Genomic DNA, 25,539 nt, shown 5'->3' with positions numbered 1-25,539 from the left:
AAGATTAAAAATATGAACAAAATAGCAATGAACATATATCTATCAAAATGGATCTTTAAAAAAAAAACACAAAATAAATGAAGAAGTGGGAAAAAAAAAGGTGACTTCCTCAACATAAAAAAAGAGCATCTATAACAGTTATGGTGAACCTATGACATGCGTGTCAGAGGTGACACACGAACTCATTTTTTTTGGTTGATTTTTCTTTGTTAAATGGCATTTAAATATATAAAATAAATATCAAAATATAAGTCTTTGTTTTACTATGGTTGCAAATATAAAAAATTTCTATATGTGACACGGCACCAGAATTAAGTTAGCGTTTTTCAAAATGCTGACACATCGAGCTCAAAAGGTTCGCCATCACTGATCTATAACAATCTATAGCAACCATCATACTTAACAGTAAAAGACCAAATGTTACTTCCCTAAGATGACAACAAGGCAAGAATGTCCACTCTCACACTTCTAGTCTATACTGCATCAGAAGTCCTACCCACTGTAATAAAGAAAAAAAAATTAATTAGAGGAATCCAGATTATAACAGCATAAGTGAAATTAGATCCCTAGAAGACATGACTATCCATGTAGAAAATTTTACGGAATCTATAAATGTGGTACTAGAACAAATGAGTATAGCAGATTCCTAGAATAGAACATCACTATAATAAAAATCATTCATATAATTATATATATTGCCAATAAACTTGAAAATTAAGATTTTTAAAATATGCAATTTATCAAAGCATTAAAAAGAATGAAGTACTTAAGTATAAATTGGATAAAAGCTGCGAAAGACTTGTATAGTGAAAACTATAAAACACCGTCCAGAGAAGTTAAAGAAATTCTTAGTAAATGGATATGTTGCAATCCTAATCAAACTCCAGCAGCTATTATAGAAATGGACAGGCTGATTCTAAAATTCATATGGAAATGTAAAATGCCTAAAATAATCGAAACAATTTGAAAACAAAGAACAAAGCAGAAGAACTATGTACATGAAAGAATCAGATAGCTGTTTCCAAACAAGTATAGGATTACTATATGACATCATTTTAGTGGAAAAATGGCCATCATTTTTCCCCACATATTTTATGTTTGGAAAATATAAAAATATTACACATGTCCTCTTTGATAATTACCTCATCTTGTTCCCTTTTTCCTCCTATCCCAAAAATAATCACAGTGAGTTTGGTAACTTTCTTTCCAGACCACGTGTGTGGTGTGTGTGTGTGTGTGTGTGTGTGTGTGTGTGTGTGTGTATGTATGTCCTATATAATAAAAGGCTAATATGCAAATTGATCAAACCTCAAAATGACCAGTCACTATGATGCGCACTGATCACCAGGGGGCAGATGTTTGACACAGGAGCTGCCCCGTGGTGGTCAGTGCGCTCCCACAGGGGGAGCGCCACTCAGCCAGATGCTGGGCTCATGGCTGGAGAGTGCAGCAGCAGTGGTAGGAGCCTCTCCCGCCTCCGTGGCAGTGCTAGGGATGTCTGACTGATGGCTTAGGCCCACTCTCCATATCAGTCAGATATCCCCCAAGCGAGGGCTCAGGTCGGGCTGAGGGATGCCCTCTGAATGCAAAAATTTCGTGCACCGGGCCTCTAATGTGTGTGTGTGTGTGTGTGTGTGTGTGTGTACAGTGGGGCCTTGACTTACGAGTTTAATTCATTCCGTGACTGAGCTCATAACTCAAATTACTCGTATGTCAAATCTTAAAGTGAACAAGTGAGACAAGTGATGCTGGGCTGATGTTGTGGCATTCACTGTGACGTTCGCTGTGCCAACTAGCGGTGGGGTATCTGAAGCTGGCTCATAACCCAAATTTTAGCTCGCAACTCAAAGCAAAAAATTGGCTGAGAGACGGCTTGTATCTCAAAAAACTCGTTAGTCGGGACACTCGTAAGTCAAGGCCCCACTGTATGTATGTGTGTGTGTGTGTGTGTGTATCCTTAGAAAATAATACTATTATATGTAATGTGATTCTATGAAGGAACAAATTAGAAAGAGAAAAGCTTCATTCAAGACAACTCTTACCTAGAGGCAGGGGCAGGGATAGAGATGGGGGTCAGGGTAAAGGTACAGGACAGACAAAGGGAAGGATAAGGATCCCATTAGAAAGGCTTCAGCTTCAAATCTTTGGTAATATTTTATTCCCTAACCTGGGTTGTAGGAAACAGGTATTCATTACATTATTTTGTAACTTTTTAAGGCAGGGGTCCTCAAACTACGGCCCGCGGGCCACATGCAAATACAAATATTGTATTTGTTCCCGTTTTGTTTTTTTACTTCAAAATAAGATATGTGTAGTGTGCATAGGAATTTGTTCATAGTTTTTTTTTAAACTATAGTCCAGCCCTCCAACAGTCTGAGGGACAGTGAACTGGCCCCCTGTTTAAAAAGTTTAAGGACCCCTGTTTTAAGGAAACATAAACTAAACTGAACACATTCAGCAACTTAGAGATCTATGCATGTTACTATATATAAATGTGACTCTCTTTAATTTATGCTGCATAGTTAATAATACAACCAGAAAATAGTTTACTCAGCCATTGATGGACACCTAGGTTGTGTATAGTTTTATACACAAGCCACATTGCTGTAGCCCTCTTTTGCTGCACAAGCCTTCCTGTGTACATGTGAAGGTGTTCTGTCTTAAGGTATAATTGCTGGAGCAAGCAGTATGTGCATTGTCATTTTTTACATTAATCAGTAATGTCAAAATGTCTCTCAACTAGCTATATCAATGTATGTTCCCACCAGCACTAGTAACACAAAAAAACCTATTTTTCCACACCCTCAACAAGATTGGATATTAGTCTTATAATTAGTCTAATTAGTCTTATTAGTTAATTTTACTACTTTAAATAAGGTGAAAATATCGTATCATTTTAATTCACAATTCCTTGATTAATATATGATTGAGCACCTTTTCATGTATTTATATGTCATCAATATTTTCTTTTCTATAAGTTTTCTATTTGTATCCTTTATTAAATTTTAGAATTTTGGTTGTCTTTTTCTTAACTTTATACTTCTTAAACAGGATGGAAATAATGAAACACATATTAGAGATTGCTTTCCCTTACCCTTGTTTTATTGAAAACAAATATTAAAAATATTTCTTTGAAAATTTTAAATAATCAACCTTTCTAATACCACAATTAAACACCTAAGAAGTATATGATTAAAAGAATACCTTTAATTTATTTAGGTAAAAGGTTTCAAGATTTTTCAAAACTATTAATAAATTTATTTTCTATGACTTAAAATTATAACAGTCAAACAAAGTGATTCCTACAGTACTACTGTCATAGCTTTCACACAGAACACTAATGTAACCTTCACACCAGGCATGCTGAACACATACTGAGTATGAGACAGTATTGAGGGATATTTATTAATAATGTTAGGCATGCTAACAGGATGGTGGTTATGCTTTGCAAACAGACAAATTTACAGAACTATCTGAGGGTAAAATAGGATGTCGAGGATTTGCTTTAAAATGCTAGGAGAAAAAATATATGCATGAAAGAGATGAAGAGCAAAAGCATTGTTAATTATTGGAGCTGGATGACAGGTTCATGAGGGCTCTTTACAACATTCTCTCTACTCTTATAACTATTTGAAAAGTTCAAAGTGTTTTTAATGAGAATTGTATGTTAATGCTGGAGAAGAGATGTGATCTGACTAATCTTAGTGTCACAATGTGTTTCTGCAGATGAGAAAAATTAAGTACTTTTATTCTAAGAACTCCTCAAGATTAACAATTAGTTTAGACTCTGGACTAGAATGTGCAAGACACTTTTAAAGTTTCATAATAAAAAAGACCCCAGTTGAGTACTTAGTAACAGCAAAAACATCCCTATAATCAACTACAAAACCAAAAATAACTCTGATCTCTTTTCTGCTTTAATCCACAATATTCTATTCCATCCGGAGTTCTATCAAGTGTACAAAGATCACAGAACAAAGTGAGTCTTCAACTCAAAGGCAAGCTACCGCTGGTGTACAACCAACAGCATCAACCTTCTGTGGATAAAAATAGCCTTCAAACACTGCATGCACCAAAGACCAAAGACCCAGGGAAAGTCAGGCAGAACAAAGTGGTTACCAGGGAGGAATCCGGCCAGCAGAGAGCTTGCCCTTCTGCCCTTCACACAAGAGTCTGTTCGCAACTGAGACTGGGTTCTTGATTCCTACAAAATAAAATTAGCAGAAAATGAAGTAAAAAGTCTTCAACTTTCCCACTCAGTTTTGTGGCAATTTCAATAAACACAAGTTTTAAATATCTTGGAAAACTCTCCTTTTACATGTTAATAAAAACCATTAATTATCATAAACAATACAGATCAAATCAACAAATACATGAATATCTAGTAAATTCAAGAAAAGAACAAATATAAAACATACCTTCTCATGTTTTGTCATATGCTACAGCAGCAAAAACTGAATTTAAAATAATACACATTTAAATTAGGTTCCTTCTTAATAGATTTCAGAATAACAGAATAGAAAAATAAACTGAAAATGTGACATCTACAATCAAAACCATATATGTCCTCTAAAGAATTGCCCTGGCCAGCTTGGCTTGGTTAGTTGGACATCGTCCCATGCACCAAAAGGTTGCCGGTTCCATTTCCCATCTGGGCACATGTCCGGGTTGTGGGCTTGGTACTGGTGGGGGGCCTGCAGCCAACTGATTTTCTGCCCTCACATCGATGTTTTTCTTTCTCTCTCCCTCTCACTCCCTCTCTCTCTGAAAATCAATAAAAATATTTTAAAAATAAGCATGATTACAAACAGCTTCAAATTTAATTGGGGAGGAAAATTAATGGCCAAATATTTTAAAGCTCACCTGTAAGAAGGACTGAATATAGAGGAAGTCCTTCAAACTAGGTAAGGGTAGGGAGAATAGACCAAGTATATACAAGATTGTGATCTAAAGTATAGTTCAGATTGTAACCTAAAGTATGATTCAGATTGTTCCCATGAGGAAAAACAGAATGTGAAAAGTGAAAAATGGGCACTTATCTGGGAAGAATGACGGCAGTAAGTATTAGTGTGAAAACCTTATATCAGGATGACAATGACAACAACAAATAAGACAATGATGATAAGGACAGAAGACAGTGACAGTAACTCAGTATCTAATATGTGTCAAACCTAGTGCCAATCCCTTAAATGTAATCAGATTACTTCATTGATCCCTTCAACCTTTCACATAAATACCCTATGAACCCTATCTCATTACTGAGGAAACATTTTCACAGAGGGTTAACTCACCTGCCCAAGATTAGTGCTGAGATTTTAACAGAGGCAGCTAATGCCAGAGACTATGCCCTTAACCACTAAGCTATGATGCCTCTCAGGACACTACTAATGCAAATAAAAAATCAGCAGTGGGATATAAAGCGGCTATAAAAATTACAATTAAGACCACCATATTGACATTTAAAAAAAAATGTCACACAAAAAAATGTATAAAATACCAAAGGATGGAAAAGCTCAGGTCTCTGAGCTCTTAAATATATTTCTGGATAAATGATTCAATATTGTAGACATTAACAATTACCAAAGTAACTTACAAACTCTCTATTAATTCAAAACTTCAAAAAATTTCTGAAGTATGCCAAGCTGACTCTTAAATTCATTAGAAAGAGAAAACTTTGGGGGGGAAAATTAAGACTTCACCCAATGAGATCATTTTCATTAAAAACTATTCTAATGAAAAGAGTGCGGTTTGAGTACAAAATAGACAAGTATATCAATTGAATAGAATAAAGCTAAACTTCAGACACAGACACACATGAATTTGGATATTTAACATGTGATAAAGATAGTTTTCAAATGAGTAGGGCACAGATAGGGTACATATTAGAGGCAGAAAGAACACATAGAGTGCTGGAGATCCAACTATTTTACTACTGTACCAGCTATCAATTTATTGGTTCTCGGCTACCAATTCATCCTTTGTTGCCTGATCTGTAAAAATGAAAAAGGGCCCTTTAAATGTTTCCTTTGCCAGCTGGCACACTGATATACTTTGTCAGTAGAGGGCACTGGAGACACACTGCAGGAGGAAAGGGTGGCTTGCTATCCAGCTCCTGGAGAATACCAGTTTTTCTCCACTATTTGGCCCACATGGTAGTCTCCAGTGCTAAGTGACTGCAGGGTACAGTTTTCTCCAGCATTTGGCCACCACATGTTTTCCCCAGCTCTTGATTCAGGCCATGGCAGCATAGCTGACAGCCCCAGAAAGAATAGGGCTGCACCCAGCTCAAGTCACTGATCCCCTCATCTTCTCCTCAGTCTGACAAGCACACATGGCAAAAATGCTCCACCTGGTTGACTATCTAATGAGCCAAAAGCCCAATTGCTATCCTGTGCAACAGAGGTTTAGTTACCATGGCTTCCTGACCTCTGTGTGCCCACCTACCAGGCCAAGCTCACCTGAGCCACCCAAGATTGTTCCTGCTCTCACAGTGACTATGGCCTGGGTACCCCAGCAACTTCTCCGCCTGACAGTGGGCCGCAACTATACCTTCTACAACAAAATCTGAATTCCCTTCTAAGTTAATCCCTACTTCAGTATTCTTCTGTCCTAGAATACACTTTGAGTTTTCTTTCCATCTTTATAGAGTTACTCTCTTATCACTGTTTAATAATTCTTCATATTAAACCTCTCCTGTTTAAACTACTGGGTATTTTATGTCTCCTAGTTGATGAACCCAGACTGATACAGTAACCATGGACAAATTAGTAAACTTCTCCTGTGTCTCAGTTTTCTCATCTGTAAAATAGGGGGGAAAGTACTGACCTCATGTTATTGTGAGAACTAAATGACTTAATATATATAAACTACTGGAGAAAAATGCACATTATGCAATAGTTATCTAATAAGTGGTAATTATTATTGTTCTTATTCAATAAATTATGTAGGGACAATTTGTTGGTCATTTCAGAAAAATAAATAATGCATTTAAGAGTTAAATAGGCCTCGCCCTAACCGGTTTGGCTCAGTGGATAGAGCGTCTGCCTGCGGACTCAAGGGTCCCAGGTTCGATTCCGGTCAAGGGCATGTACCTTGGTTGCAGGCACATCCCCAGTAGGGAGTGTGCAGGAGGCAGCTGATTGATGTTTCTCTCTCATCGATGTTTCTAACTCTCTATCCCTCTCCCTTCCTCTCTGTAAAAAATCAATAAAATATATATATATAATAAAAAAAAAAAGAGTTAAATAGGCCTCGCACCCCAGCCTCCTGGCTTTGGAGGTGGTGTCCTTCCTCTTCCTTTTCTCAACTCTTCCAATCTTGGCATCACAGGGTTGAACGGCGGGGACCGGAAGTGTGCCTTGCACCAGCGGGTCCCCGGGGAATCGACACCGGAAGTGGCAACTGCTGGGGAAAGATTCGGCCGGCTCCGCGATGGCGGCTATTCCCCCACACCCCCACCCCCGACTCCTGGCAGCCGCCCAACGTCTACTTGGAGACCAGCATGGGGACCATCGTGCTGGAGCTGTACTGGAAGCATGCTCCAAAGACCTGCAAGAACTTTGCTGAGTTGGCTCGTCGAGGTTACTACAATGGCACCAAATTCCACAGAATCATCACAGCCTTCATGGTCCAGGGAGGTGACCCAACAGGTCGAGGTGGTGCATCTATCTATGGCAAGCATTTTGAAGATGAGTTTCATCCAGACTTGAAATTCACGGGGGCTAGAATTCTTGCAATGGCCAATGCAGGGCCAGACACCAACGGTGGCCAGTTCTTTGTGACCCTAGCTCCCACCCAGTGGCTTGATGGCAAACACACCATATTTGGCCGCGTGTGCCAGGGTATAGGAATGGTGAATCGAGTAGGAATGGTGGAAACAAACTCCTAGGACCGCCCTGTGGACGATGTGAAGATCATCAAGGCATAACCTTCTGGGTAGTCTTGCTGCTCGCCAGGTCTTCTGAAATGGCCAAGTGAACGAGTTTCCAGGTGACCTAGGTGACACACTCTGAACTTTATTTTGGCCTTGTGAATCCCAGAGCCAAGAAGGCCTGGGAGCTTAGGTTAGAGGTGGAAGTGCATTTTAATAGGATGCTTCTTGTCCCTTCTCCCTGAGCCTCGTTAACAGAAATTTCCAGAACTGCCCATACATGATCACACACAGACTACTGCTCACTGCAGACGACCCATACTGCTTTTTGTGTGCCTCTGTCTGATACCCTTGGAACAACATGAAGCCAGCTCTGCCATTTCACTGTCCAACCAAACTTCTTTCTGCGAAGATTTATATTCTGGCCTGCACTACAGTTTTCGGTGGCTGAGGGCCACAGAATTCAAACCGCGCAGTGCCTGTCAGCCCACTGCACTCTGTGCACACCCTTTTCAGCCTACATTTGTTCTTCCTGGGAATGTCTGCATCGCTACATATATTTCCCCCTCAAAAGCAGAACATCAACACTGCTGTTCCTGACACTTAGACATCCCACGCAAAGCCACATTGGATGTTTGCCAAATGAGAAATGCATCCAACAATCAAGTGTCTAAGAAGGTGTCAAGTGGGGAATGCTAATGTGTAATAATCAAGAAATGAATTTACTAAAAGGAGGCAGAAGCGTTGACCATTTTTTGCCCAGGAAGGAATAGAAATCTGTAGTGAGCCTAAGAAAAGACTGAATTCTTCTCATAAAGGAGAAGTGCCACTACCTTTTTCTTTTTTAACCTAAGACTTTAGAGAAACTGAAATTTTATATGTTAAGGGCTTTTCTTGTTTTTTAATTTTTCTGTATTTTTAGGGGGGTTATGAGAGGAAGTTAATACCTGTGTGATACATAGAAACTTCCTAAATCAGTGATGGCGAACCTATGACACGTGTGTCAGAGGTGACACGTGAACTCATTTTTTTGGTTGATTTTTCTTTGTTAAATGGCATTTAAATATATAAAATAAATATCAAAAATATGTCCGTTTTACTATGGTTGCAAATATCAAAAAATTTCTATATGTGACACGGCACCAGAGTTAAGTTAGGGTTTTTCAAAATGCTGACACGCCGAGCTCAAAAGGTTCGCCATCACTGTCCTTAATAAAATGCCATTAATGGTTGAAATTTTAAAACAAACAAAAAAAAAAAGAGTTAAATAAAAATATATTATGCACATATTAGAAGGAAATATGGGTGACCAAACTCATAATTATGAGAGAGAAACCTTACAGATGCAAAATACAAAATCCACAACAGAGAAATAAGTTTGACAAATAAAAATTTTAAATTCCAATATGATAAAGCACATTATAGAGTTTTAAAAGGCAAGCCACATACGAGGTATATACAGTTCACAGAAAAATGTTAATGGCCTTTAAACATGTGAAACTTCATTAAATACCAATAAAATATTACAATAAAAGAAAATAAAACCAAATTGAAATACCATTTCTTATCTATCACACAAATCAGAAAGAATATAGAATATTGGAATAAATGAATAGTCGAATAGACCTGACATGTAGAACATGTACCCAACAACTATAAGATACATACTCTTTTCAAGTTCACATGGACCATTTATCAAAAACACATCATAATCTGGGCCATAAAGCAAGTCTCAAAAGGCTTTAAGGGCTTGGAATCTTACAGCATATGTTTTAGGACCACAGTGAAATTAAAGACTAGAAATAAATAATGAAAGCTAACAAAAAAGTCTTTAGGCTAAGAAATTTGAACACTTATATAAGACAAATTCCTTGAAAAAACACACAAGAGAAAAAGAAAATACAGTCTTATAACTGTTAGAGAAATTGGATCCCTTTTTTAAAAACTTCCCACAAAAACTCTACTACTAATTTAGAATAACTAATGAATTTCTCCAAACAATTAAAAAGAAATCATTCCAATCATACACAAACTATTTCAAAGATCAGAGAGAAAAAAAAATCCTTAGCTCATTTTATGAAGCCAGCCATACCATGATTCCAAAACCTGAAAAGAATATTATAAAAAAGAAAAATTAAAGCCTATTATGCGGACATAAATGTCAAAAATCTTGAACATCAGCAAAATATGAAAAATAAAAACTTATGACCAAGAAGATTTTATGCCAAGAAGGGAACATAAATTTCCCTTAACAAAATAAAGAAGAAAATTCATATCTCAGTAGATGCAGAAAAGCACTTAATTATATTCAATACCCATTTATAATAATAACTATCAGCAAACTAAGATTAGAAGGGAACTTTCTCAATATGATAAAGAGCATCTATGAAAATCCTACAACTAGCAGCATACGAAATGGTGAAATATTTAATGCTCTTGCTCTAAAATCAGGAAAAAGGCAAGGATGTACACTATTACCACTTATATTCAACATTGCCCTGGATGTCATAGCCAGTATAATAATGCAAGAAAAAAATAAATAAACATTTAAACATTAGAAAGAAAAAAGCAAAACTGCCATGATTCACAGGTGATATAATTCTGTGTATAGAAATTCCAAGGAAGCCTATTTTTTTTTAACTCTAATATACACAAAAACTTCATGTGATACTTTTTTGGGATATTCACTTTATAGAGGTGGTCTGGAACAGAACCCACAATATTTCTGAGGTATGCTTGTATGTCATTTGAATTTTTTAACAACAAAAATACATTATTTCAAGTAATTATAAAATTATTATTTCAAATAATTATAAAAGTAAGAGAATATGCTAACACATTTGAAATGTCTATAATCTCTTGAGGGGATGGAGAATGATCAAACTCTAACAAAGACTATATACAGCTAAAATTTCATGTTTTAAATTTAGTAAAAAAAATTTTTAAAGTTTGTTTTTAACACTATTCCAATTAGTAGAAAAAACTGGACTAGGTCTTTAGATGCCATGGAATGGTAATATTCATAGTTTTATAAAGAACAAAGATAGTGTGTTACAGTGTCCACATACCACTCAATGCTCCAACAGCTCCAAAATTTAAGGATTTTCCATCCATTATGCTGGCATCACATTCAATTTCACCCAGGAGATTTAGATTAGATCCCATTCCTGCATTTGTAAAAGGAGAATCCTAAAAGATAAAAACAAAAATTAAAATACCTTTAGTCTTGAAGATTTAATATCAATCCTTCATAAAATATTCCATGAACTAGAAAGGGAAAGAATGCTTCCCAACTCATTATATGATAGCAATACTACTATGATTACAGAACAAAACAAATGCATCATAAGGAAGTAAAACTACAGACCAATATACCTTATGAATATTGTCACCAAAAATCCTCAAGGAAATACTAGCAAACCAATTGCAACAAAGGATTATATACCATGAAAAAGAGGGATCCCAGAAAGCAAGTTTGGTTTAATATCAATGTAATTCACCATGTTAATAAAGGAACAAAAACCAAAAACAAGACACCATGATCATCTCAACACAGAAAAAGAATTTGACAAAAATCCAACATCCTTTCATGAAAAAAAAAACAACCATTCAACAAAGTAAAAATAGAAGGGAACTTCCTTAATACAATAAAGGATACCTACAAAAACTGCAGCATTAACAGCATAATTAATAGTGAAAGACAGAATGCTTTCCCCTAAGATCAGGAACAATACATACAGTACAACAATGTTCACTCTCACCACTTCTATTCAACATTATACCAGATATTCTGGATAGGAGTCTAGGCAAAAAAAGAAAAGAAGTAAAAAGAATCTATATTGGAAAGGAAGAAGTAAAGTTATCTACCTCTATTTGAAGATGAAATGATCTTATATACAAAAAAATTATCAGGACTCCACTAAAAAACTATTAAAACTAGTAAGTTCAACAAGGCTGTAAGATATAAGATGAAACAAAACTCAATTTTATTTCTACACACTAGCAATGAAAAATCCAAAAATCAAATTAAGAAAACAATTCCACTTAACAAAAACAGCAAAAAGAATATTTATGAATAAATTTAACAAAAGTATAAAACCTGTACACTGAGAACTACAAAGCATGTTGAAAAAATTAAAGACCTGCCTTGGTGTATGGCTTAGTTAGTTGGAGTGTCCCATTCACCAAAAATTTGTGGGTTCAATTCCTGGTCAGGGTACATACCTAGGTTGCGGGTTCAATCCCTGGTCGTGGCAAGTAAGGGAGGCAATGGGTTGATGTTTCCCTCTCACATCAATGTTCTTCTCTCTCTGTGTCCCTTCCTCTCTCTAAAAATCAATAAAAATATATCCTCAGGTAAGGGTTTAAAAAGGACCTAAGCAAATGGAAGTGCCACGATGTTCAAGGCTAGGTTCAGGGTCCGAAGGAGAGGCCAATGCACAAATGAATGTACTATACAAGAAATATGAATTTAGAGGGCATTGGGGGCCAGGTGGAGCCTCTTTCTTAAAGAGAGAGACACCGACTTCTGGCCTGGTCCACTATTTATTTACTTGAATATACATTTGCCCTTCAGCAAGGCATACAGGCAGATCAAAAGTAGAGTTTGGTAAACAACGTAAGGATTATCAGGTTAGGAAATTGCCTTGAGCCACTGAGCCCACAACAGGGCAATATTATGCTGATTTTCAGCCCTGCTGAATATCAAAGTCCATTGGCCTTCCAATGTTTTCCTTTTGCATTAATATGCTAACTGTTGTTGGCTTTAACCTCCAGCATGGAAGGACAGCCATGTACATAGACAAGAAGGCTTAATATCTTTAGGATGTAACAGTCCCCAAATTGATCTGAATCAAAACAATCCCTTATCAAATCCTACCAGCCATTTTTATTTGCAGAAATTGACAAACTAATCCTAAAATTCATATGGAAATGCAAGGGGTTCAGAATAGGCAAAACAATCTTGAGAAGAGAAACAAAACACTAGGGCTAACACATTTCTAGATTTTATAACTTACTATACATACCGACAGTAATCAAGACAGTTTGATACAGACATACCGCTAAGGGTAAACAGATACATCAATGCAATAGAACTGAGAGTCCAGACAGAGGCCTCCCATTTATGGTCAATTCAACAGGATGCCACAACAATGCAATAAAGAAACTATCTGCATAAATGGTGCTGGGACAACTACATAGCCATATGCAAGAGAATGAAGTTAGACTATCTCACACCATAGACAAAAATTAAATCAAAGAGATCAAAGACCTAAATGAAAGAGCTAAAACTATAAAATCCTTCAAAGAAAATGAAGAGCAAATGTTACATGGCACCAAAAGCACAAGCAACAAAGGAAAAAATTAAGTAAACTGGATCATCAACATTAACTTCATGTTTCAAAGTACACCCTAAAAAAAGGTGGGGAAAAACTCCAAATTGTTTATCTCATAAGATATTTGTATACAGGATATATATATAAAAAAATTCTACAACTCTAAAATGAAAAAATATCTGAATTTTTAAATGGGCAAAAGATGTAAACAGACATTTCTCCAAAGAAGCTATGTAAATAGCCAATAAGCACATAAAAAGATGCTTGACAACATGAGTCATCAGTGAAAAACACATCAAAACCACAATAAAATACTATTTCACACCCACAATTCCACTTACAATAACATCAAAAAGAAACAGAAAGACAGATGTGTTGGCAAGGATATGAAGAAACTAGAACCCTCATACATTGCTGGTAGGAATGTAAAATGGTTTAGCCACTTTGGAAAACATCTGGAAGTTCCTCAAAAAGTTAAATAGAGTTACCATTTGACCCACCAATTCAACTTCTAGGTATGTATCTAAGAGAAATGAATTGTCTACACAAAACCTACACATAGACAGACATATATGCATGACACATAGACACAGACAAGAGTGCAGTGACGGCCAGAGGGAAGGTAGTGCTAGAACTGGGCAAAAGGCAGGTGGTGGTGGTGGAGGTGCGGGGCAAGGAATGGGGACTTTTGTAATAGTGTCAATGATAAAAATAAAGTTTAAATATTCAATAAAGTTACAAAAAAAAACCCACTACCTCGTTTTTCTAATACAGTGAGTGCAGTTTTTAAAAAATATATACCACTAGTCTTACTATATGAAGACCATATCACATGATCTCCAACAAGAGAATAAGTGAAAAAGCTAATAATATAAAATCTTGCCCAACCGGTTTGGCTCAGTAGATAAAATGTTGGCCTGTGGACTGAAAGGTCCCAGGTTCAATTCCGGTCAAGGGCATGTACCTTGGTTGAGAGCACATCCCCAGTAGGGGGTGTGCAGGAGGCAAGCTGATCGATGTTTCTCTCTCATCCATGTTTCTAACTCTTTAACCCTCACCCTTCCTTTCTTTAAAAAAATCAATAAAATATATTTTTTTTAAATCCTATATAAGAAGGATATGCTAATTAGCCCAGGTATGCTAATTAGTCATGACTAGATATGCTAATTAGTCATGACCAATATGCAAATTGACCATCACTCCAACATACAAGATGGCCGCCCCCATGTGGCCACAAGATGGCTGCCAAAAGATGGCCTGCAGGGGAGGGCAGTTAGGAGTGACCAGGCCGGCAGGGGAGGGCAGTTAGGAGTGATCAGGCGAGCAGGGGAGGGCAGTTGGGGGCGACTGGGCCTACAGGAGAGGGCTGTTGGGGGTGACCAGGCCGGCAGGGGAGGGCAGTTGGGGGAGACCAGGCCAGCAGGGGAGGGCAGTTGGGGGAGACCAGGCCGGCAGGGGAGGGCTATTGGGGGCGACCAGGCTGACAGGAAAGGGCAGTTGGGGGCAATCGGGCCAGCAGGGGAGCAGTTAGGCGTCGATCAGGCTGGCAGGGGAGTGGTTAGGGGGTGATAAGACTGGCAGGCAGAAGCGGTTAGAGGCAATCAGGCAGGCAGGCAGGCAGATGAGTGGTTGAGAGCCAGTAGTCCTGGATTGTGAGAGGGATGTCCGACAGGGATCGGGCCTAAACAGGCAGTCGGACATCCCTCAAGGGGTTCCAGATTGGAGAGGGTGCAGGCTGGGCTGAGGGACACACACACATTCACCCCACCCCCAGTGCACGAATTTCGTGCACCGGGCCTCTAGTAATAATATAAAATCTTACAATAAAAATAAATGTTATGGGGACAAAGTCCCAAAAGATTCCATTTTTTAAAACAAGGAGGGGAGAGAAGGGAAAGAGATTAGATTGACACTTAGAGAATCACTGCATAAATGAAGGGCCTACTCCAGCATAACATACGAACAACTCTACCTCACATTCCAGAAATTGGAGTCAATCCAGAAAATTAACTGTTCTAAGGTGAGACCAGTATCACCATGAGAACCAGTACAATTTGGATCAACCTAAAGATCACCAAATGCCCCAAATCATCTTCAAATGTCCCCAGTTTCCTGAATTTCTGCCAAATTCAAGAAAAACTGACAACATTAAAACCTTCTTAATATGTGCCTATAATATGAGCAAAGGAGTCAGAGATTTGAGACCAGGGCTTTTGTCCTAATGCAGTTAGACAAGTTAACTGTTCACAGAATTTTGAAAGTAAGATAACAGAGTAGAAAACAACAAGAGGGCTGTATAAGTAAATAGAAAATGAATGATACATATGATGAATATTTTCAGTACTCAAAAGGAAATAGCCCACTATGAGATAGAGAAGTTAACAGCAGACTTTTGTTTAACAGAAGGAAAATAGTAGCCAGGAGGCCAGAAAATTCCAGTTGGTGGAAATGAGGTGAGCAACATGGCAGCAATAGGAAAGTGTCAGAACTATAGAAGATACTACTCAACAAAAAGGCTTGGTCGGAGCCAAATATGGAGATTGCCCTATGCTAATCATGAGAATCTGGACTTACTAATATATGGGAAAACATTGGGAAGCCAGAAAAAGAAGCTTGTCTTTTTCTGTATAAGAGAAAGACAAGATGAGTATATTGGTCAAAGAAATATAAACTGACATGCATATATTGTATGAAAAAGAAAGGGAAGAGGATTGGTATGGAATGATAGCAGGGAGAACAGAAAGGAAGGAGAGGAAAAAATCAGAACTTACAAACTTGAGACAAATAAAATAAAATAATTAGGAAGACAAGGCTTTTTATAAGGTGGAGAGAAGAGTGTGCATAACTAGGCATAATGACTTCTAAGAAGGCTTCCCAAGTGAATATTTCTAGCTAAATCAGTTACAAATCTTGGGAAAGAGATCACAACTAAAGAAAAATTATGGTTTAAAACAGATGAAGACTAAATTCTTGCCTAGATTATTTCATATTGTGAAAAGCATAAAAATCCAGATCAGAAGCCTCTTTAGGCATATAACAGAGATCGTAAGCAAAGTAAATTACCAAAAGTCTTTTTAATTCTATCTATATAACTTCCCTTGCTTAATCATGTATCTCTTCAAAGTATATAATAAAAGAGTTGAAATTTTAGAAAATGTAAAGCATCCATATTAAATAATTCCTAAAATACACATATAATATCACAACATATACACTACCTCAACAATTTCTGAAATAGGATATATCAGCTAATCAGCTCTAAAAATTAAATTCAACATAATATCCAATTAGAAATCAGAAGCTGAACTAAGTTATTCTGAAAATGGTTCTTGCATGATAGTTTAAGTTTGACGTTTTTATAAAACATAAGGAAAAAGTATGCAAGAAAATTGAAGAATGTTCAAAAACATTTCTCATACTTCAAAATATATTTATAACTTCAAGGTATGTCCACTAAACTTGTACTTCTGATACTAAAGGCATAATAGGGATCATATTTGTTCTAACTAGAAAATCAGACAAAATATATGAGACAAATGTACTTCATTCAATTGCTAGCACAGGACTCTGATCATGTGAGAAGAGACACAAATCAAACACTTCAACATAATTCCTAGAGATACTTTCTAGGCCATAGCACAGGAAAGAGGAACCCAAAGATGAGCCAATATTCTTCTAGAGCTGAGGAGACCATTATAAGTTCAAGGAGGCCAGGAAGGCTAGAATATGCAGTACAGGGTACAAAGAAAAGAAAGCTACATGGTGAGCGCTCCAGAGACCCTTAGTCTTTAAATAAAGTATTACACTTGTAAGAAAACAAGCAAGGCCAAGGAAAAAACATCTACAGAACTTTAGTAAGCTGAATAATTTCTGAAGCTCACACAGAGGTGAGAATAGATCATGGTCCCATCAGCCAGAATGAGGGTATCAGAAAAATCTTAGGAGGTAATGCCTCAAGGGTTGGGCCCGCTATTCGGGGTCTTTTTTTATTTTGGATGAATTTTTGGAGAATTTGTTCTAGGTCTTTGAAGTATGCCATTGGTATTTTAATGGGGATTGCGTTGAATTTATAGATTCCTTTGGGTAGTATGGACATTTTAATGAAGCTGATTCTACCAATCCATGAACATGGTATATTCTTCCATTTGGTCATGTCTTCCTCTATCTCTTTTTTCAGCATCCTGAAATTTTCTGAGTACAGGTCCTTTGTCTACTTGGTTAAGTTTATTTCTAGGTATCTTAATTTTTTTGTTGCAATGGCAAATGGGATTGCTTTTTAAATTTCTCTTTCTGTGAGTTCATTATTGGTGTACAGAAAAGCCATAGACTTCTGGGTGTGAATTCTGTATCCTGCTACATTGCCAAATTCATTTATTGTCTAGTAGTTTTTTTGATGGAGTCTTTGGGGTTTTCTATGTACAATATCATGTCATCTTCGAATAAAAACAGTTTTACTTCTTCTTTTCCAATTTGGATGCCTTTTATTTCTTCTTCTTGTCTCATCGCAATGGCTAGTACTTCTAGTACTATGTCGAACAGGAGTGGTGAGAATGGGCATCCCTGTCTTGTTCCTGTTCTTAGGGGAAATGGTTTTGGTGTTTGCCCATTGAGTATGATGCTGGCTGTGGGTTTGTCATATATGGCTTTTATTATGTTGAGGTATGATCCTTCTATTCCCACCTTGCTGAGAGTTTTTATCAAGAAAGGGTATTGGATTTTGTCAAATGCTTTTTCTGCATCAATGGATATGATTATATGGTTTTTATCTCTCAGTTTGTTTATGTGGTGTATCACATTTATTGATTTGTGGATACGATGCTGCTGTAAAAAAGAAGTAATTCTTACCATTTGCAACAGCATGGATGGAACTGGAGAGCATTATGCTAAGTGAAATAAGCCAGTCAGTGAAAGAAAAATACCTCATGATCTCACTCATTTATGGATAATAAAGAACATTATAAACTGATGAACAAACATAGATACAGAGGCAGAGAAGCATCAAACAGACTGTCAAACTATAGCAGGAACGCTGGGAGGGTTTGGGGGAGGGGGAGAGGTAAGAGATCAATCTAAGGACTTGTATGCATGCATATAAGCATAACCAATGGACGCAAGACACTGGGAGGTGAGGGCATGTGCCGGGAGGTAGGGGAGGCCGGGGGAAGATCAATAGGGGGAAAAAAGAATGCTTTAAACAATAAAATAAAATTTTAAAAAAAAGAAAGGGAAAAAAAAGTTGAGCCTGAAGGAAGGCTACTCTAAACCTGCACTAACAAGAATTTAAAGCAAGGCCTCAAAAGGATTGAAGTGATTTAAACTAACAACAGTGTCCTAGAACAAAGTCCTACAATATTTGAAGAAATACTACAATATCCAACTCCCCAAAATATAAATTTCACAACATTTAGCACAAAACCAAAGATAACGAGACATGCAAATAATCAGAAACATATGGCCCATAACCAGAATGATCAAACAATGAAGAGAGACCCAGAAATGACACAGATAGAATTAGCAAACAATTATAATGTTAGCTAACAATGTTAAACTAGTTTTCATATGAACATACTCTACATATTTAAGGAGGTATAAGAAAAAATAAGGATAAGGAGGAAAGAAAAGGTATTAAAAAAATAAACTGAATTTCTAGAAATGTAAACTAAAATAAGATGAAAAACCCTTTGGAATAAAAAAAAAGACTTTTACATTAGGCAAAAACTAAGGAAATCTTAATGAAGTATGTATGGACTTTAATAATGTGTCAATATAGGTTCATTAATTATAAACAATGTACATACTAATGTAAAATGTTAATAACAGGAAATTAGGTGTTAGGTACACGGGAATTCTCTGTACTACTTAGGAGACAAAAGGAAGCTAGGTAGTGAGGCATTAGGACCCTGGGGGCAGGGAAATAGAATTGGGAACCCAACTAGAAGTTATTAAGACATCCCAACTGGACTGGGAAGGAAGGTCATGTGTGGAAGACATAAGCTCTAAAATGTATGGATATTACTAAGACAGACAGCGTGCAGATAAACAATCTCAAGTCAGTGAGGCAAGCATATATACCCCAAAAAGGGCACCCTCCATCCCTTTCTCTCCCAGGGCAGCACACAATGGATACTTGACATTACTGTTGTGGGGGAGGATATCCGCTGTGCCCACGTGGCTTATGGTCATGTGGGCCTTCACACATAGACTTAGATTTTAATTAGCCTGGATGCTAAACTACTCCTGACTATAACATGAAAAGAAAGCTCTGGACATGAATCTGTTCCTGGAACCCGAGTTACACCTTTTCCAGGAGTGGCTTCTCCCAATAAACTTCGATTCTGTTAGTCGTTTTTGTCTGCGACTTCATTCTTCAATTTTTTTCAGACTCAATACAATACTTGTTTCACTATCTTCTCAATTTTTCTATAAATCTAAAACTGTTCTAAAATAAAAAGTTTATTTTTTTAAAAAATCAAACCACTGCCTAGAAGAAAATTTTAACAAAACATAAAGGACTTGCATGCAGAATATGTACATACATATTCAAAATCCATACAATTCATTAAAGCAAACCATCCAAAGTTTTTAATGGGCAATTTTATGTACAGATTACAAATAACACATGAAAAGATGCACAATACCATTAGTCATTAGGGATATGCAAATTACTACAAGATAACCACTGAAATGGCTAAAATTAGAAAGACTGACAATACTGAGTATTGGCAAGAATGTGAAGGAACTTCAGCCTACATTGATGGTGAGAATGAAAATGGCAAATAGTTTGACAGCTTTCTTTAAAGTTAAGCATACACTTACCATAGATCCACCAACTGTACTCCTAAATATTTATCTAAGAAAAATGAAAGTATATGTCTGCATAAAGACTTTTATTCAAATGCTCATATTAGTTTTAATCAGAACAGCCAAACACTGGAAACAATCCAAATGCCCATCAACTGGTAAACAGATAAACGAAATGTGATGTAACAATACAATGAAATACTACTCAAGATTAAAGGAAACAAAATCCTACCGTACCCAACAATGTGGATGAATTTCAAAATCATTATGCTAAGTGAAAGAAGCCAGTTACAAAAGACCACATATTGTATGATTTCATTTATACCAAATTCTATAAAAGGCCAAATTATTATAAAAAGCAGAGTGGTTATTAGGGGCCAGTGAGAGAAAGGGAATCAATGGCAGATAGGCACATGAGGGAATTTGGGGGTGATTAAATGTTATATGATCATGACTGTATTGGTAGTTACATGATTGTATACATTTGTCAAAACTCATTACACTGCTCACTTAAAATTGGCAAGTTTTGTTGTATATAAATTGTACTTCAAGAAAGTTGACAAAAAGTATATCTATCACTTGATATAAACCGGTCACTCTATATACTAACTTTATTCTTATAAATAATATGCATAAACTTTTCAAATGTTCAACTATAGTTACCTTCTGATCCGAATAATTTTATACAACTAGTAATCATTATGCCCAATCAGAAGCCAACAATACTTTCGATTACTCTCATTCAAAAACCTACCACAGTTTCCCATCATACATAGAATAAATTCCCAAGTGCTAATTTCCAAAGTTTACAAGGCCCTAGGTGATCTGGCCTCTCCATTCCTTTCCCAACTTATTTCCTCCTATTTTCCCTCTCCTTTACTATGCACCAGCAATACTAAGCTCCTTGCAATTCCCTGAGCACAGCAAGAACATACCCAATCCAGGGTCTTCACATTTATTCATTCATTCCTTTGAAATGCTGAGTTTAGTGCATGATTCTAGTAGGGAAAAGAGTCAATAAATACAGATTGTGTATGTGTATAGAAACACATTTATGTATATAAAGAGCCAGGGGCCGTCACATCCGAAACAACCAAACGGACGACCAAAGAGGCTGAGTGGGGCGACAAGGCCGGCAGGGGGGTTAGTGAGGGATGACCAAACGACTGAGCAGCAGCCTGCATGGGGCGACTAGGCCGGCAGGGAGGTTAGTGAGGGACGACCAAAAGACTGAATACCAACCACATGGGGCAACCAGGCTGGCAGGGGGGACAGTGAGGGCAACCAGGCTGGCAGAGGGAGGCAGTGAGGGGCAACCAGGCCAGCAGAGGGGGGCAGTTGGGGGCAACCAGGTTGGCGGGGGGTGGGGGGGCAGTTAGGGGCGATCAGGCAGGCAGGCAGGTGAGCAGTTAGGAACCAGCGGTCCTGGATTGTGAGAGGGATGACCCAGATTGGAGAGGGTGCAGGCTGGGCTGAAGGGATCCTGCCCCCATGCACAAATTTAGTGCACTGGGCCTCTAGTGTGTATATATAAATAGCTGCTGTCCAATAAAGTAAGTATTATAAAGAAGAATTAAGTGTGATAAGAAGGGACATTGGGATACTTTTCTCTCTAACCAAAAACTCCCTTCCCCAACATCTTACCATAGCTTTTTTCCTTATGATGTTCAGTCTCTGCTCAAGTGACATCTTATCAGAGGGCCCTCCCCTTACTAACTTAGCATTTCCCCAACCAATTTCTTTTCTCTACTATTTCATTCTTCTTAATAGCACTTTTTACTACCTAAAATTACATATACTTTTGTTTGTCTTATTCTCTCCATAGACTGTAAATTCTGTAAGTTTAAGTGCTATATCCCCATTTCTAAAGTAATGCTTGGCACACAGTAGGTACTCAATAAATATTTGCAGAATGAATGAATAGGAGTTAACTGCAATTAAATATAAATAGATTAATCATTGTGAACAATAGTCCTTTAAGCAAACTGATACTTACTGATTCTTACAGGTTACTCCTATAGAGAAATGCGAGGAAAATGTAATAGTGTGTTAAGTATCCAATCTTTTCACAATGAAAACAAGAGAAATAAAATAAATTCAGGCAATAGTATCTTTAGTTTTTATTAAAAGTAAAATCTTGTTTAAGCTTATTTGTACCTTTCAGAAGAAACAAAGCTTATAAAAAGTAAGACCCCTTGGCTTAACCCAGCACAGAGAGGGCAGGAAGGCGAAGACACAAGTCAGGAGCTACATGCCCACCATGACATGGAAACCCTTGCCTATTAATGAAATCTGGAAACACCAGGCCAAGGCAAAGATCTGCAAAGCATTGCTCTTGCATTATAAACCACAATCTGTATTACCCATTTAATGTCCATTGCTGAAAGCCTAACATAAAATAACTATTTGCAAGGCTATGAGTATAAGGTATACTGTACCTTTGGGGTGCAGATCTATTATGAGACTTCTATTAACAGTTCTTACAGATGCAACCAATTTAGTTTTCAAATGTAGAAAAACTAGACTGGCACACTATATAGTTATTTTTATATAAAAAGATTTATGTCTGTCCAATTTACAATCTATTTTTAAGTTAGACATTTATAGGAAATTACTAATATATTAGTATTCACACTGTTTTTCAAGTACAAATTCAACAAAAAACATCATTAGATGATTAAAATACAGAAGAATAAAACTTTGTGTTAATATAGTCTCTTATCCAAAATTAAATAGGCTAAAATATCAAACTGCAATTGCATTACTGTCTTTATTAATAAGCAAATACCTTTAGTGATGTAAAGCTAATGGGAAAGGGAAAAAAACAAATAGCTTTGAAACAAACTATCTTTTTTATTTTTTTACAACAGAGAATAAAAACGGGATGTATACTCCACTGTTGCTATAGCCTTTTTCAAACTAACACTAGTAAAACTTGCACAATATAGCTATCTTACCTGATACTATCCCAAGAATTACAAATTCCCTGGTATTTCATCATCAATTCTCAATATTTACAGGATGAATGGAGGCCAATGAAAATGTACTGCCAAAAACTCATTGAGGGATTTTTTTGTTTGTTTGTTTAGTAGCCAATTAAGCTCAAATTTTCAAGAACTGGATTATTGAAAAATTTTCAATTAAGAGTCTTCTGTGGTGGTATAGGTTAAGATTCATTCATTTAAAAAATATTTGTTGGACATCTATGTGCCAGGCAAGTCTTTTCTATAAAGAGCCAGATATATTATATAGTTCAGGCTTTGCAGGCCACACAGAAAATTCTACAACTACTCAAGTCTGCTATTTTAGTGTAAAAGCAGCCAGAAAAAATACATAAATGAATGATCATGGCTATGTTCCAATAAAACTTCATTTATAAACACTGAAATTTGAATTTCATATAACTTTCAAGTGTCATGAAATTTTTCAACCATTTTTTTCCGAACCTACTTTGAACATTCTAATTTTTTACAAAGTAAATACTTCAGGTTTTCAACCATTTAAAAAAGTAAAAACCATTCTTGTACTGGGCATGGTCAAAGGACTATAAGGAAAAGAAAAAGATCACAGGGTCAGTTATCATTTATTTTCCCTTTTAAGTGTGTACTTTGACACAAATTCAGAAATACGGGGAAATGCAATAGTAATACGGTATCCAGAATATATGAAGAATTCCTACAACTTTCAATAACAACAACCCAATTTAAAAACTGGGTGGACTTGAATAGACTTCAACAATTCTCTTAAGATATACAAATGGACAACAAGCACAGGGAAAGATGCTCCACATCATTAGTCATTAGAAAAATTAAAATCATAACCACATGAGGTTGGCTATAATCACAAAAATAACAAGTGCTAGCAGAATGTGGAGAAACTGTAACCCTTGTACATTGCTGTTGGTAATGCAAAATGGTTGCGCTCCTGTAGAAAGTATGGTTGTTTCACAAAAATTTAAATACAGAGTTAGCATACAACCCAACAAATCTGACTCAAACGAATACTTGTACTGGAATGTTCATAGCAACACTGTTCTCAATAGCAAGAGTGGAAACAACTCAAATGTCCACCAATAGATGAATGGATGAAGAAAATTATAGTATATACATGAAAAATGTTGAATAATATCCCACAAAAAGGAATAAGTGGATGAACCTTGAAAACATCGTGCTAACTGAAAGAAGCCAGAGACACAAAAGATCACATATTGTGTGATTTAATTTGCATGAAATCTCCAGAATGGGTAAACCCATAGAGAGAGAAAGCAGATTAGTGGTCATCAAGGGTTGGAGGAGGAATGAATGGAGAGCAACTGCTTAATGGGTATAGGGTTGCCTTTAAAGAGGTAAAAATGTTTTAGAACAAGACAGAGGTGGATGTAGCATAACATTAGGAATGTTTAAATGCCACTGAATTACTTACTTTAAAATGATTAATTTTGTGTTCTATAAATTTCCCCTCAATTAATGAACAAAAAAGGCAGATATAGAAGATTACATACTCCATGACTCCATTTCAGAACAGGCATGACCCTGGAGGGAGTGGAAGGGGCATGAGGACCTTCTAGGGCAGTGGTTCTCAACCTTCCTAATGCCGTGACCCTTTAATTCAGTTCCTCATATTGTGGTGACCCCCAATTTCATTGTTACAAATTAAACATAATTAAAACATAGTGATTAATCACAAAAACAATATGTAATTATACGTGTTTTCCGATGGTCTTAGGCGACCCCTGTGAAAGGGTCGTTCGACCCCCAAAGGGGTCGCGACCCACAGGTTAAGAACCGCTGTTCTAGGGGCTGACAATATTCTGTTTCCTGATCAGGGGGCTGATTACACACAGCTATGTTCACTCTAAAAATTTCAAGAAATTGTCTCTTTAAAATAAATGTGTATATTTTTGTATATGTATACTCTGCTTCAACAAAAGTTTCTAAACTATCATGTAATTTTTTTTTTAAATAAAAGATTAACTGCGAATTTTTTAAAAACTGTTACCATTGTGGGATCAAGTTCCAAGGGTTCTCTCTGTATTATTTCTAACAATTGCATGTGAATCTACAGTCATCTAAAAATAAAAAATAATCAGGTTTTTAAAAAATAATCAGCAATGAAAATTTCCAGACTGCCATCCCCAAAGACTGTGATTTAGACCATGTGAGAAGATAGGGAACCTTCATCTTTCTGAACAAGCTACCTCAAGTGATCCTGATCCAGAGGGACCATGGCCCTCACCTTGAGAAACTCCGACCTAAATGAACTTCATAAGCTGTTTACCTTCACTTTCTCTGCAAACCCCATTCATGAGGAGGTTTATAAAGGCATCTATCAGCAACAGCACAGAGGAGGTAGAGAATAAAAAAGCACAAAATAAGCCATGAGCACTACAAAAATTAACCACTCTGAAAGCCAGAATTCAACTTTTACTGGAGAAAAATTAGATGAATTGAAAAAATATTAATAAAATGTGAAGAAGCACTAGTAAAAGGACATACAGAGCTTTCTGGATAACCATCACAGAGGCAGCCACAA

At 36.7% G+C, this 25,539-nt stretch overlaps 2 protein-coding genes across 14 annotated transcripts in view; one reads left to right on the top strand and one right to left on the bottom strand.

Annotated features, from left to right (window-relative positions):
• The window catches only part of TASP1 (taspase 1), a 254,206-nt gene that overhangs the window by 191,677 nt on the left and 36,990 nt on the right, over nt 1-25,539 (bottom strand). For 12 of the 13 annotated variants that reach the window (XR_009454031.1, XR_009454030.1, XM_059705535.1 and 9 more), the window contains 2 exons: nt 10,939-11,059; nt 4,120-4,204 (listed from right to left, as the gene is read on the bottom strand). The exons of the other annotated variant lie outside the window; for it this stretch is intronic. Coding sequence is in view for 10 of the 12 variants with exons in the window: in XM_059705535.1 (XP_059561518.1) it covers nt 4,120-4,204; nt 10,939-11,059 (206 nt within the window). In the remaining 2 variants the exon portion in view is untranslated. The remainder of the gene's footprint in view (nt 1-4,119; nt 4,205-10,938; nt 11,060-25,539) is intronic. 13 annotated transcript variants of the gene reach the window in all.
• LOC132239349 (peptidyl-prolyl cis-trans isomerase-like 1) lies at nt 7,156-8,029 on the top strand. Its single transcript, XM_059705541.1, has one exon. The coding sequence runs from the start codon at nt 7,502-7,504 to the stop codon at nt 7,886-7,888; it is 387 nt and encodes a 128-aa protein (XP_059561524.1). The 5' UTR covers nt 7,156-7,501; the 3' UTR covers nt 7,889-8,029.

This window comes from Myotis daubentonii, chromosome 8, assembly GCF_963259705.1.
Source record: "Myotis daubentonii chromosome 8, mMyoDau2.1, whole genome shotgun sequence".
NCBI lineage: Eukaryota > Metazoa > Chordata > Mammalia > Chiroptera > Vespertilionidae > Myotis > Myotis daubentonii.
The sequence above is the reverse complement of the archived record's forward strand: the minus strand, read 5'-3'. Positions and strand labels throughout refer to the sequence as shown.

What these genes read in the sequence shown, in the direction of transcription:
- LOC132239349 (XM_059705541.1), top strand. Translation starts at nt 7,502, where the DNA reads ATGGGGACCATCGTGCTGGAGCTGTACTGGAAGCATGCTCCAAAGACC.